Genomic DNA, 13029 nt, shown 5'->3' on the forward strand with positions numbered 1-13029 from the left:
AGGATGAAGAATTCCAGGACCATAGAACCTGAAGAATCTCCAGGCCTCTCCTGGAGACACACTGGCATTTGGTCCCAGCAGCCATGGTCAAAATTGATATAGAATGGCCCCCTGGGGAGGAGGATCCCAGCCCAGCACGGGCCATGGTCCGAAGTACCTTTGCCTTTACTCTGGGTTTGTCCTTGGCCACAACCTTAGGGCTCCTAGAGCTTCTGGCGGAAGGACAAAACCCCTTTGGCTGCCTGGCGACCACCGTCGCTTTGGCTGCTTTCCTTAGCTTGGGTATGGCATTCTCCCGTCAGGTCCGACTCTCCGTCTTCCTGCTGCTTCCTCAGGCCTTCTCCAGTGAGCCTCGGGGCAGGGCAGGGCTGGGCCGGGAAAGGGAGGGAAGCGTTGTAAAAATTCGCGTTAGTTAAGGATGCCTTGGGGCTGGGGGCCCCGGTCTGTAACGGAGCTGCCTCCACAGAGCAGAGTCGGTTGCTGCTGTTGGTGGCCTCCTTTGGGCTGGTACTACAAGGACCTTGTTCGAATACCCTGGACAACTTCACCCGGGCAAGTGAGGCTGTGGGCTGTGGGGCAGAGCTGGCTCTGAACCAGACGGCTGAAATGCTGGAGCGGGCCAAGCAGCCTCTTGTCAGTAAGGTCCACCCCAGCCCCCCTTCCTGCAAGGTCTTCTGCCCTTCAGCTCAGTTGCTTTTTATTGGAACTGTGTCCCACCCAAAGAGTGGCTGGACCAGGAAAGCCACTGCCCCTTGCCCTCCAGCCTCTTCCTCTACCTGGTTATTTTTACAGCCCAGCACCCAGGCTCCCAAACCACTTTGGTAGCCCCCTTCCACCACCACCCCCCACTCCCCCAGGAAATGGTGAGCACCAGCTCTTGCAGGAAGAGGCACTACAGCAATGTTACCCTTTACCCCTCAGGTGCTCTGGAAAAGATTAAAGCTATTGCCCGGAAGGCCAAAGTGGTGGCTGACCGGATACGCAAGTTCTTCCGGGCCATCATAGACGGTGTAAAGCACATAGGTAGGTGTGCCGCATGTTTGCTTTGGGAGGCCAAAACGCCCCCATTTCCTTACCCTCGTACCTCTTCAGGCCTGCTTAGGTCTCACTACGCACAGCATATCTGACCCCTGACCAGTTCTGGGGGTTGGTGTCACCCAAGTCACTGAAAAAGGGCAGGTGGACTCTCTTATCTGGGGTACCGACTGCACAGCTGTCCCCAGCCAGGTGCCTGCAGAATGTATGGCGTTGGCTCCTTCATATTGGTGACGTGTGCAACTCAGAGCTGGGCAGCCCTCTCCGAGCATGCTCTCGGATATTTGACGATGCCAAGACTCACTGTATGAAGGTCGTGCCACGGTTTATATACTCGTGTCATGTGCTCCTGCCATTCAAATTGGTGTTCTGTGCGCCTTCCGCTGGTGAGGAAACCAGGGGTTCCCTGCAGGGAGGCATGAACATGGAGTGTGTGGGTGGGGGCACTGAGTGTGGAGCCCATAAGGATTCTGAGTCTGGGAGAAAAAGGTGGGCAGTAAGGAAGAACCGATGCTAAGAACAATACACAGTAGGGAAAGGCCAAAAGCTGTTAGCAAATGCAAAGATTGATGGGAAAGGCAGAAAGTTGAGACAGCCCTGTGAAAGGAAGTTTCCAGAGGTGGGCAGGTAGGCTGTGTCTCTGATCCTCCTGACTCTGAACTCTCCTGCCTCTCAGCAGCCCAACTGTTCTGTGTCTTTCCCATGTACCTCCAAATGTTTCTTCGAATGAGTGTCAAAACCCGTAAGTGACCCCTTCAACCCCCGCTGACAGTGTTCTCCTCGTCTTTTTGTGACCACTGGCAGCTGATGTCTCCTGGTCCATCCACACGTGAGAAAGCAAAAGCAGGAAAGGACTTTGCGGAGTCACCTAATGTTTAAGTTGAGCTCATTGAGAAACTGAGGCCCAATGGATGGGGGAGGTGCCTCATCAAAGAACAGAATCTGGGAGGAACAGGGCCTCCTGCCTGAGTGTATAGGTCATGTGAGTTGGGAGGAACAGGGCCTCCCACCAGAGCGTAGGTAATGGCTCACTCGTGATGAAGCAGAAGCCTTAGGCCAAGTTTAGAGCTGTGTGTCTGGAAGGTGTCACTGTTTCCTGGTTAGGTCTGGGCCCTAGGAGCTCTAGCCAGTTTGTGAGTCCTACAACTGCTGGACCTAGACAACTCCCACCTCATGCCCCTCTGTCCCCTTAACAACCATCTCAGCTCATGTCCCCTCTGACCCCACTGATCCCAGCTGTGACGAAACTGCTCAATCGGATACATCGTGAATTTGAGTTCAACATGTCATCAATCCATTATTTCAACGTGGACCTCAATGCCTCTCGGAGCCTGTCCCAAGTGGCTTTGGACCTACGTGAGGCTGTCAGCATGAAACTGTACATTATCAGGGAGGCCCTGTCTATGATGGGTTTCACCACGCCTGTGTTCTTTGGACTTCTCTACCTCCAGTGAGGGTCCACCAAGGGCCTGTGGGAGAGATGGGCTGTGGGAATGGCCATCCATGGTATCTTGGGGGTGAGGGGAGGGGCACTGGCAGGAAAGCATAGCCTGGGATACCTAGAGGTTTGGTAAAGAGGGCCAAGGAATCTCACACGTTTCTCCTCCAGAGCCCTCTGTTATCGGCATCGTTACCTGAACCAGGACAATTTCGACAACATCTACATCACCAAGCGCTTCCTGAACATGGAGGCTTTACGATCCATGGCAGGGCTGCCTACGGTGCTGCCACTCACTTCTTACGAGTCCAAACTCTACGTCCAGCCTGGTGAGGATGCTGATGATAGAAAGGAAGAGCTCGGGAGCAGCCCAGTACATCTTTGACTGTTTGGGGGATAAGGGCCAGAGGGAGGAGAGACGGCTTCATGGTGAGGTGGAAATGCATAGAACAACATGGGGCAGTGATATGAGGCTAGGGAGGCTTTCTGGGGTGAGGGCAGGAAGGGTGGACAGTAGGAAAAGGAAGGCTGCCTAGGAGGTAGGAGCCAAGCAAACACAGAGGGGCTTGGGGATGAGATCCCAGGTAAAGCCTTTTCCACATAACCATCAAGCCCCTACCCCTGAAGAGTGCTCCCCACCTTTTCATGGTCCTCAAAGTCTCTTTCCTTTTTGTGTTCTGGGTGAACAATTAAACTAAGCAGAATTTGGTAAGAGCAGGCGCCTCCCTGGGATATGTGGGCAGGAGAATTGGGGAACATGCTTCTGACCACCTTCTCCTGCAGGCTCCATCTTCCTGACCCGATGGGAACAGATTCTCTACATTATGGAAGCCTTTAACCTTGCCCGCCATCTCTTCCTCGTGCTCCTCCTGGTCTTTCTCGACTATGCCGTCTTCTGGATACTTGATCTGGCCCGGTACCACCTCCAGGGCGAGATTGTAGCCCGCAGTGAGTACCCATGTGTCCTGTGTCCACTCACCCCATGCTTCCTCCTCGTCCCTGGCTCCTTCTCCTGGGGGTGGGATCTCTGGAATATTCCTGTCACTGCCACCCAATCTTCCAGCCTCACCTTCTGTCTGGGTCAAGGACAGAGAATAACAGAATAGCTAAAGGGCTGGAGAGATGGCTCAGTGGTGAAGAGCACTGACTGCTCTTCCAGAGGTCCTGAGTTCAATTCCCAGCAAGCACACGGCGGCTCACAACCATCTGTGATGAGATCTGATGCCCTCTTCTGGTATGTCTGAGGACAGCGACAGTGTACTCATAAAACAAAAAACAAACAAACAAACAACAACAAACATAATAGCTAATGGCACATGCTCTAAAGTCAACTTGGCCTGGGTTTAATCCCAACTCTGTCCTTTGTCTGGATGTGATTTTAAGTAATTTGCATGGGAGTGGGAGACAGAGCCCCAGTGTAATTCAATACCCCAGGTTAAACTCCCAGCCCACACATTCACACACAAAGGACAGAGCCTCAGTTTGCTCATCTTAACAATGGAGCCGTGGCTCACTGTAAGGAGTCAGACTGTTTTTGTTTAGCACCTCTTTGACCCATGGTTGAGACCAAGTTACAAGCCAAGGAATATAATTAACCTGAATTTATATATCAGGACACAAAGAACAAAAAAAAAAAAGAAAGAAAGAAATAATGAACCTAAAGACAAGGTGTCTTAGTGAGTAAAGTACTTGTCATGGAGGCTCAGCCTAAGTTCAATCCTCAAAACCTTTGAAAATGTGGAGAGAACTGGTCCCACAGAACCATCCTCTGCACTTCACACACATGCTGTGGTATATATGCCTCCTTAGCCACACACATACACACACATACATGTACACATACATACACACATGTACACACATGTACACATACATACACGTGCACACACATATACACATGTACACACACATACACATACGTACATATGTATACACATGTACACACATGTACACACACGTACACATGTACACACATGTACACATACATACACGTGTACACATATACACACATGTACACATATACACATACGTACACGTGTACACACATACACACATATACACATACGTACATATGTATACACATGTACACATACATACACATGTACACACATGTACACATATGCACAGGCACACATACACACACATGTACACATACACACATGTACACATACACACATGTACACACATACACATACATATGTATACACATGTACACATACATACACATGTACACATACACACATGCACACATACATACACATGTACACACATACACATATGCACACATACATACACATGTACACATACACACATGTACACATACATACACATGTGCACACATATACAATACATACATATGTACACACATACATACACATGTACACATACACACATACATATGCATACACATGTACACACATACACACATGTACACATACACACATGTACACATACATACACATGTACACACATACACAAGGCATGCACACACATATATACTCATGCACGCACACACACACACAAACATGCACATGTACTAATAACAAATGACTAAACAACAACAACCAAAAAAAAGGAAAATTGAAACTCAGTACAGAAGTAAAGCAGGATAAACCTTTCCTGTATTGCCAGCACTTGGGAGGCCGAGTCAGTACAGTAGGAATGGGTGACAAGGTGACATAGTGTGACCCTGCCTCCAAAAACAAAGGAAAGAACTGTCAGCTTTCAGCCAACATTTCAATGGTTTGGGATGGTCATGAAGATTATTGCAGCGGCAGCCAGCTGGATCGTGGTGTTAGGACAGAGGCTGGACCCTGGGGACCTTGAGGGTACCTACGGAGGGATGAGGTATCAGAGATGATGGTGTGGGTTATGCCTACGATCTGCCTGGCTCTACTTTCCACCCTGCAGAAGCTGGCAGAGATTGGGCCATTGCCTTGAGTGTCTCTGACAGTATCTCTGTGCCAGGCCCTGTGGTGGTGTCTATAAAAGTGGAAGGGAGCGGCTACTCAGGGAATATCTACCGTGAGTTGGTGTCAGCTTTTGACATTCTACAACAAGGCAACGTCAGCGTCTTGTCCAGGCGTTGCGTCCTTCACCCCTCGGAACCAGATGCTAGCAGATACATCGCTATCGGTATTTACCTTACTAAGGGAGAAGAGAGGGGGTGGGGGAGCGCGTGGACCAGGAGTGTGGCCAGTTCCTTGGGCAGCGGGCGAGTGCTCCCTGAATGCTATTGCTCCCAGGTATCATGTATGGCCTGTGCTTCTTCGTCACCATGTTTGGCAGCTATGTCAGCAGGCTGCGGAGGGTCATCTGTGCCTCCTATTACCCCTCCCGGGAACAGGTGAGGGGGTCGTATCCAGTATCTCAGTTATGATCCTGATGCTACTAAGTTGGTGGTTGTCTGTCTTGGCTTTGAGGATGTTGAAGTCCTTGGCAGCTTCAGTCTTTCAGGAGAAACCATATCCTGTGAACCAGGGCTTCCCCAGGCACATCCTGCCTCCAAGGCTTTGCTAAAACCATGGTGGCAGGGCAGTGTGACATACTCGGGTGTGCTGCGTGACAGTTGCTGTGCAGGGACTCCAAGATGAAGTAGATGGTCTGGTCAGGCTATAATAATAATAATAATAATAATAATAATAATAATAATAATAATAATAATTTTATGTGTGTTAGTGTTTTGTCTGCATGTGTATCTGTGTGAGAATCCCTGGAACTGGACTTACAGTCAGCGGTGAGCTGCCATGTGGAAATGGAACCCGGGTCCTCTAGAAGAGCAGCCAGTGTTCTTGACCACTGAACCATTCCTCTAGTTCCCCACCCCACCCCACCCCCGTCCCAAACAGGCATTTAAAGTAGATTCTTTCACTTTTTTAAAGTTTTAATTATGTGTGTATATTTGGGTTTTTTTTTTCCTGCGTGAGTGTATTCCGCGTGTTTGTGGGTACCCACAGAGGCCAGAGGTGTTAGACCCCCTATAACTGGAGTCACAACCTGTTGTGAGCTGCCTGGTGTGGGTTCTGGGGGAACTGGGGTTACTTGTTCCCATCCCTAGTCTGCCTCCCCTCAGGAAAGGATCATCTACCTCTACAACCTGCTTCTGAGTCGTCGGACCAACATAACAGCTTCTGTGCATCGATCAGTGACGAGAAGGGCCGCTGACCAGGGCCAAGCTGACCAGGTCCAAATGAGTTTCCTCCAGGTGCTGGCCACCCGGTGAGTCTGTTGTGCTTTCCGATGGGTACAGGGTAGTGCTAGACAGAAAAAAGAGCCAGAGGTCAGAATGGGTTGTGCTTCCCAAGTTTGGTCCAAGAAGGTATCTAACCCCTAGCCTTCATGTCAGGGACAAAGAATTGAGGACGAGAGTTTTTTTTTTTTTTTTTTTTTTAATAGTTGTCTTTATTTTATGTGTATGGGTGTTTGGCCTACAGGCATGTGGGTGGGTGCATGCTGTGCTGTCAGAGGCCGTAAGAAGGCACCAGATCCCTTTGGACTGGAGCTATAGATGTTGTGTGCCATTATGGGGGGGGGGACTGAAGCCGGATCCTCTAGAAGAGCAGCTGGTGCTCTTAACTGCGTGTGGGTCACCTTTCCAGCCCCAAGGATAAGATTTTTTTTCCCCCTAAGATTTACTTATGTGTCTGAGTGTCTTTCCTGCATGTATACTATGTGTACTAAGCACATGGTACCTATAGAGATCAGATATTGGATCCCCTAAAATGAGTTATAGATGATTGAGAGCCATCATGTAGGTGTGGGACCTAAACCCAGCTCCTCTTCAAGAACAACAATCAATTTTAACCACTGAACCATCTCTCCAGCCCCAAAGCGCTAAAGGTTCTTGAGAGTGAGGAGTGAAGTGAATGGGGAGGGGCCGGGCAATGGAGAAACAGTTGCTAGAGTCAGGAAGATGGTGGTTAGGGCACTGGAAGGCCTCCCTCTCATTTGGCAAGCTTAGCCGAGCTTGGTGTCTGTGACCTTTCTTCTAAGGTACCGGTTTCTAAGGCCATTCCTAGGCCAGAGTTCCTTGCCTCAGTCTACCTGTATGGGTTGTGGGCAGCCTGAAGAAAAAGAGGCCATGGAGAACTTTGTGTCCTGCAGTACCCCAGGCTGCAGAGGTGAGTACCCCCATTCCTGAAGGACCCTTGGTTACTTGCACACGATGATCAACCACGGTTCATCCTTTCTGGAATTTTCCTGTACCTTTATATGTCTGAACCCCTCAATGACTATGCGTCTCATTTACATAGCTCTATTACTATGCACAGTCTCATTTACATAGCTCTATTACTATGCACAGTCTCATTTACATAGCGACATTACTATGCATCTTCTCACATACTTTACTACTAGACATCTTCTCGTCTACATAGCTCTGTTACTATGCATCTTGTTTACAAACAGCCTTCATTTAGCTCCTTCCCTCTATAATGTCCTAGATTCCCTTGGATGCAAGGAGGTACTACGGCATTTCCCTAGTGGGCATACTTGACAAGGATGGTCCTTCCAGGGCTGGGACGGGGAGGCAAGGCCAAATATGGGGGAGCACAAGGTGTGAGGGGTTAGCTCAAGCCTCCTTCCCTCCTGGACTCCTCCAGGTCTCTACTGCCCTACCTGCTTTCGTTTCCTGAACAACACCTGTTCTGTATGCGCATCTCCCCTCTCCAACCAGGGGAACCTGGACCTGGAGCTGTGAGTTTCTGAGTGGGGGAGACTGCAGCATGTGGGGGTAGTGGGAATAATGCCCTTCTTCCAGGATATCTTTAGGTCACCAAAGGCTTTTTCAGGGACTCCAGTGATGAGGAGGGTCCTCGGCTATGGCTGGCTGCAGCTAAGAGAAGAGCCCCTGAGCAGGAGTTGAAACTTCGACAACAGCTTCAGAAAGCATTGGGCATGGACTTTCCAGACAAGTTAAGCTCTGAGCCCAAGATAGGCTTTTCAGACAAGTCCAGCTCTGAGCCCAAGGACTTTCCAGACAAGTCCAGCTCTGAACCCAAGAAGAGCTCTCCAGACAAGTCCAGCTCTAAGCCCAAGAAGAGCTCTCCAGACAAGTCCAGCTCTAAGCCCAAGAAGGGCTTTCCAGACAAGTCCAGCTTTGAGCCCAAGAAGGGCTTTCCAGACAAGTCCAGCTCTGAGCCCAAGAAGGGCGACAAGTCCAGCTCTGAACCCAAGAAGGACGACAAGTCCAGCTCTGAACCCAAGACGGGCTTTCCAGACAAGTCCAGCTCTGAACCCAAGAAGGGCGACAAGTCCAGCTCTGAACCCAAGAAGGACGACAAGTCCAGCTCTGAACCCAAGAAGGGTGACAAGTCCAGCTCTGAACCCAAGACGGGCTTTCCAGACAAGTCCAGCTCTGAACCCAAGAAGGGCGACAAGTCCAGCTCTGAACCCAAGAAGGACGACAAGTCCAGCTCTGAACCCAAGAAGGACGACAAGTCCAGCTCTGAACCCAAGAAGGGTGACAAGTCCAGCTCTGAGCCCAAGAAGGATGACAAGTCCAGCTCCAAGCCCAAGAAGGGTGACAAGTCCAGCTCTGAGCCCAAGAAGGATGACAAGTCCAGCTCCAAGTCCAAGAAGGACGACAAGTCCAGCTCCAAGCCCAAGAAGGGTGACAAGTCCAGCTCCAAGCCCAAGAAGGGCGACAAGTCCAGCTCTAAGCCCAAGATGGCGGGAATCAGGTGGGAGTGGCACCTGTTCTGTCATATCTTCACAGGCTCCCCAAGTGTCTGCCTCAATGCAGGGACAGGGATGGGAGACAGAGAAGATAGGGCAGTAGAGACTGAGTCTGCCCCCTTTCCTGCAGTAGCTTAATTTACAGAGTGTAGTGAGGAGTGATGTCTCAAAACCCCCATTCCCCCTCAAAAAAGAAAAAAAAAGAAACCTTATAGAGCAGGGTGTGGCTTGGCACTGGGAAGTCAGACCGGCAAATCTGTGAGTTCAAGGCCAGCCTGGTATATGTGAGTTCCAGGACAGCCAGGCTACACAGAGAATGGAGTGGGGTGGGCACAAAACAAAACCCCAAGCAAACCAACAAACAAAAAAGGCTTCACAGAAAAAAGAGAAATGAGCTTGGGTCTGGAGGCAGCCTGGTGGTTTGTTAGGCACATGTTAAGAGTGACAGGGAAGCAGTGACCTTCTTTGAGTTTGGAGAATGTAAAACATTTGGGAGGGTATAAATAAAGACTGAGGGTGTGTGTGTGAGGGCATGTGTGTGTGTGTGTGCGTGAGGGTGTGTGCTGCTTTGTGCTGGAAGTGGGACCTCCTAGTTAGAGGCAGGGTGGGAAGAACCAGGGGAGGCTTCACTGGCCTCCTGAGGATCTCAGGTGGCTAAGGGATGCATTTACATTTATCTCTTTTCTTTCTGCTTTGAGACACAGTCTCAACGGGTAAACTAGGCTGTCCTGGAACTCTGTGTAGACCAGCTGGCCTTGAACTTGAGACATCTACCTGCTTTTACTGCCTCTGTGTTGGGATTAAAGTTGTGCGGGATCATTCCTGGCCTTGGCTTCAAATGTTCAGTTGCTGTTTTACAGTGCTGGGATTACAGATAGGCTGCTGTGTCTACTTCTGTTTTCCTTAGCCCTCCTCCTTTTTCCTCCTTCTTTTTCCTCTTCCTCTTTTCTCTTCTTCCTGCTCCCTTGTGATGCTAGGGGTATAACTCAGAGCCTTGTACGTGCAAGGGTATGGGTTTTTGTTTGTTTTTGATTTTTTTCTTTTCTTTTTTTTTCCTTTCTTTCTTTTTTTTTTTCCTGAGACAGGGTCTCATTACGTAGCCCTAGTTTGCCTGGATTCCATTCTATGTAGATCAGGCTGGCCTAGAGCTCAATGAGATATGCTTCTGCAGAATGCTGGGTGTTTACTCTTATCACCGGGCCCTTCTCTCTCCCCCCTCTCTCTCTCTCTCTCTCTCACACACACACACACCTAAATTCTTTTTATTTATTATTTGTTGATATAAAATATTTCTGCGTAGCCAAGAACTGGCCCCAGACCCTCCCATCCCTAAGGCTGGGATTAGTTGAATGTTTCACACCCAGCTCAAGCTTGTGATCTTCAAAGGTCCGCGTGTGTCCGTTAGGGGGAGAGGCCAGGCCAATTTGATCTATTTAGTGAGTTCCAGAGCAGTAAGGTCTACACAGTGAGACCCTGGCTTAACAATCAAAGAGGTCTGAAGTTACTTAGTGAGTTCCATGCTAACCAGATCATTTCGATAAGACCAGAAAGACAAAAGGAAGGAATGAGGCTAAAGAGGCAGCTTTAAGAATAAGAGCACTTGGTAGCCAGACAGTCGTGATGCTCGCCTTTATCGCTAGCGTTCAACTGGGGAGGCAGAGGCAGGTGGTTAGATATAAGAGGTCAGCCTAGTCTAGAGTGAGTTAGTTCCAGGACAGCCAGGTCTACACAGAGGAACTCTGTCTTAAAAAACAAACAACAAAACAAAGATACTTGCACTACTTTTAGAGGACCCAGGTTCAGTTCCCAGCGCACACATTGCAGCTAACAAGTATCTATAATTCCAGGGGGATCCAACACCTTCCTCTGGACTTCGTGGTCACTGGACAAATATACCGTACTCACACATATAAACAAGTAAAACATCCATATGTATAATGAGTATCCAGGGACAGAGATGGCATTGTGGTGGATACTTGCTATTCTTCCAAAGGACCCGATTCAATTCCTAGTACCCACATTAAGGGATGGGGGCTCACGAGCAATTGTAACTCCAGCTCCAAGGGAACCTGGTGTATCTTCTGAACAAGCATCCACACACACACACGGCAGATACTGATATAGGTAGACATACATGTACAATAATAAAAAGTTTTAAAGGAGAAAAGAGAAATTGAATCTATTACTTGGAGTTGCTGTAACAGCTGGGCACAAAACTGTTTCAGCAGTGGTGTCCGATGTTGTTGGCTCTACATTTTTCCAAGAAGGACAAACAAAACGGACCCCATTTGAAGCCAGGAGATGTCTGCAGAGGCATCCAGCTAGAACCACTCAGGGAACAGATGCAATGATGCTCAGCAGGGCTCTGGACTGGAAGTATCTCTTTAAGGAGCTGCCAACTTAAGAGAAATGGGCTTGACAATTCCCTTCTTTGGGGAAAAAAAAGAGGGGGACAGGGGCAGAATCCTAAAGACCTCAATTGCAAACCTAAGGGAAGAGGATCAAAAAAGCAGGAGAGCCTAGCCCATCAAAGGCAAAATGTGAGCAAGCAGGCTGGGACCAACAATCACACCATAGGCGAGGGACCAGAGAACTGGTATAGTTTGTGGAAACATTTTTCATGGTATCAGGATAGCTAAAACTAGATCACAAAGAAGACTCAGAAATGGAGAATGTGGCTTCTAAAGAGGGAGATGGTTTAGGATCCCTTTAATATAACTTTTGCAATTAAAAAGAAGGCTTAATTGTTTATGGAGGCAGGGCTTTACTATGTAGCCCCTGGCTGCTCCAACATTAGGTATATATACCAGGCTGGCCTTGAATTCATAGAGATCTGCCTGCCTTTGCTTCCCTAGTCTTACTTTGTGGTCCATCCTGACCTTGAACTTGTAACCCACCTAACTCAGTCTCCACAGAATGAATGTTATGTGCTTAGCATGCTTTGTTCTAAAAAAGGAAGCCTAATAAAGAATTGGCTTTGCATACAAGGTGCACAGCACCAAAAGACCCTTCCACAGCCCAGTGCATGGAGATGGAAAAGAAAGCATTGAGGTCTGTGTGTTCAGTGTGGTGGCAGAGCGCTTGTGAGAACTCAAGTTCAGTCTCCAATCCTGGCTAAGGTACCAGAGGAAGAGATTAGCCAGGTGATTGTGGATAAGATAGTGTCCTAGAGACTGTTCCAGCCTCAGTTTCTCTAGGGAGTGGCAAGGATGCCTGCTGAAACTAGAGAGGTGGTTGGGAGTGGCGTATGGATTTCAGAGTAGATGGTAGAGGACAAAATATCTCCTGTGGAAAGAGTGTGCAAAGAAAACTGGCCCCAGGAGACTGAGTGATTTCCTGGTAGAGTTAAAGGCTAGTTGATAGTGAAGACTTTGGTGACAGGGTCTCAATTTTACAGGCCAGATTGGTTTGAAATGTGACTGTCCTATCTTGGCTTTCTGAAGGCTGACCCCATTGTTTTCTCTTACGAATATGGTAGCCATGAGTTTGAGAATTGAAGTCTCTTCCTGCACTGGGAGGACAGGAACGGGATGACTGCTTTTGGGCAGTTGGGACAAGTAGCTGATAGTTCTCCAAAAACAGAAACAAAGGCAAAAAGAAAAGGAAGAACAGGGGCAGAGGCCAGGAGGGCAGGCAGCACTTAGGGCCTGAGCAGCCGGAACAATGGCTTAAGTTACCTACCAGTTGTTTTGAGCTTACTGGTCCTTCCTCTCCTTCCAGTGGCAAGAAAAAGAAGTAAACTCAAATGAAGCACCCGCAGAACCTTCCGGAAGCTCACCAGCTTTTTGAGGGCCTCCCCTCCCCCCCCAGAAATCCACTATCCCCAAATAAACCCCTCCCACTTACCCCCCAAATAAAGGAACCAGAAGTGGACACAAATA

General features: G+C 48.8%; 1 protein-coding gene across 1 annotated transcript; it reads left to right on the forward strand.

Moving 5' to 3' along the window:
- Positions 1 to 83: 83 nt before the first annotated feature.
- On the forward strand, positions 84 to 12887 carry DCST2 (DC-STAMP domain containing 2; the record flags this gene model as incomplete). Its single annotated transcript, XM_080915960.1, has 15 exons — positions 84 to 345; positions 467 to 637; positions 922 to 1023; positions 1224 to 1421; positions 1712 to 1777; positions 2272 to 2485; positions 2645 to 2802; positions 3257 to 3421; positions 5441 to 5608; positions 5719 to 5819; positions 6546 to 6691; positions 7466 to 7593; positions 8074 to 8167; positions 8263 to 9153; positions 12869 to 12887. The coding sequence occupies 15 exons, from the start codon at positions 84 to 86 to the stop codon at positions 12885 to 12887; spliced, it is 2883 nt and encodes a 960-aa protein (XP_080772086.1).
- Between the last annotated feature and the right edge of the window lie 142 nt (positions 12888 to 13029).

Source organism: Micromys minutus (assembly GCF_963924665.1).
Source record: "Micromys minutus genome assembly, chromosome: 4".
NCBI classification, from domain to species: Eukaryota; Metazoa; Chordata; class Mammalia; order Rodentia; family Muridae; genus Micromys; species Micromys minutus.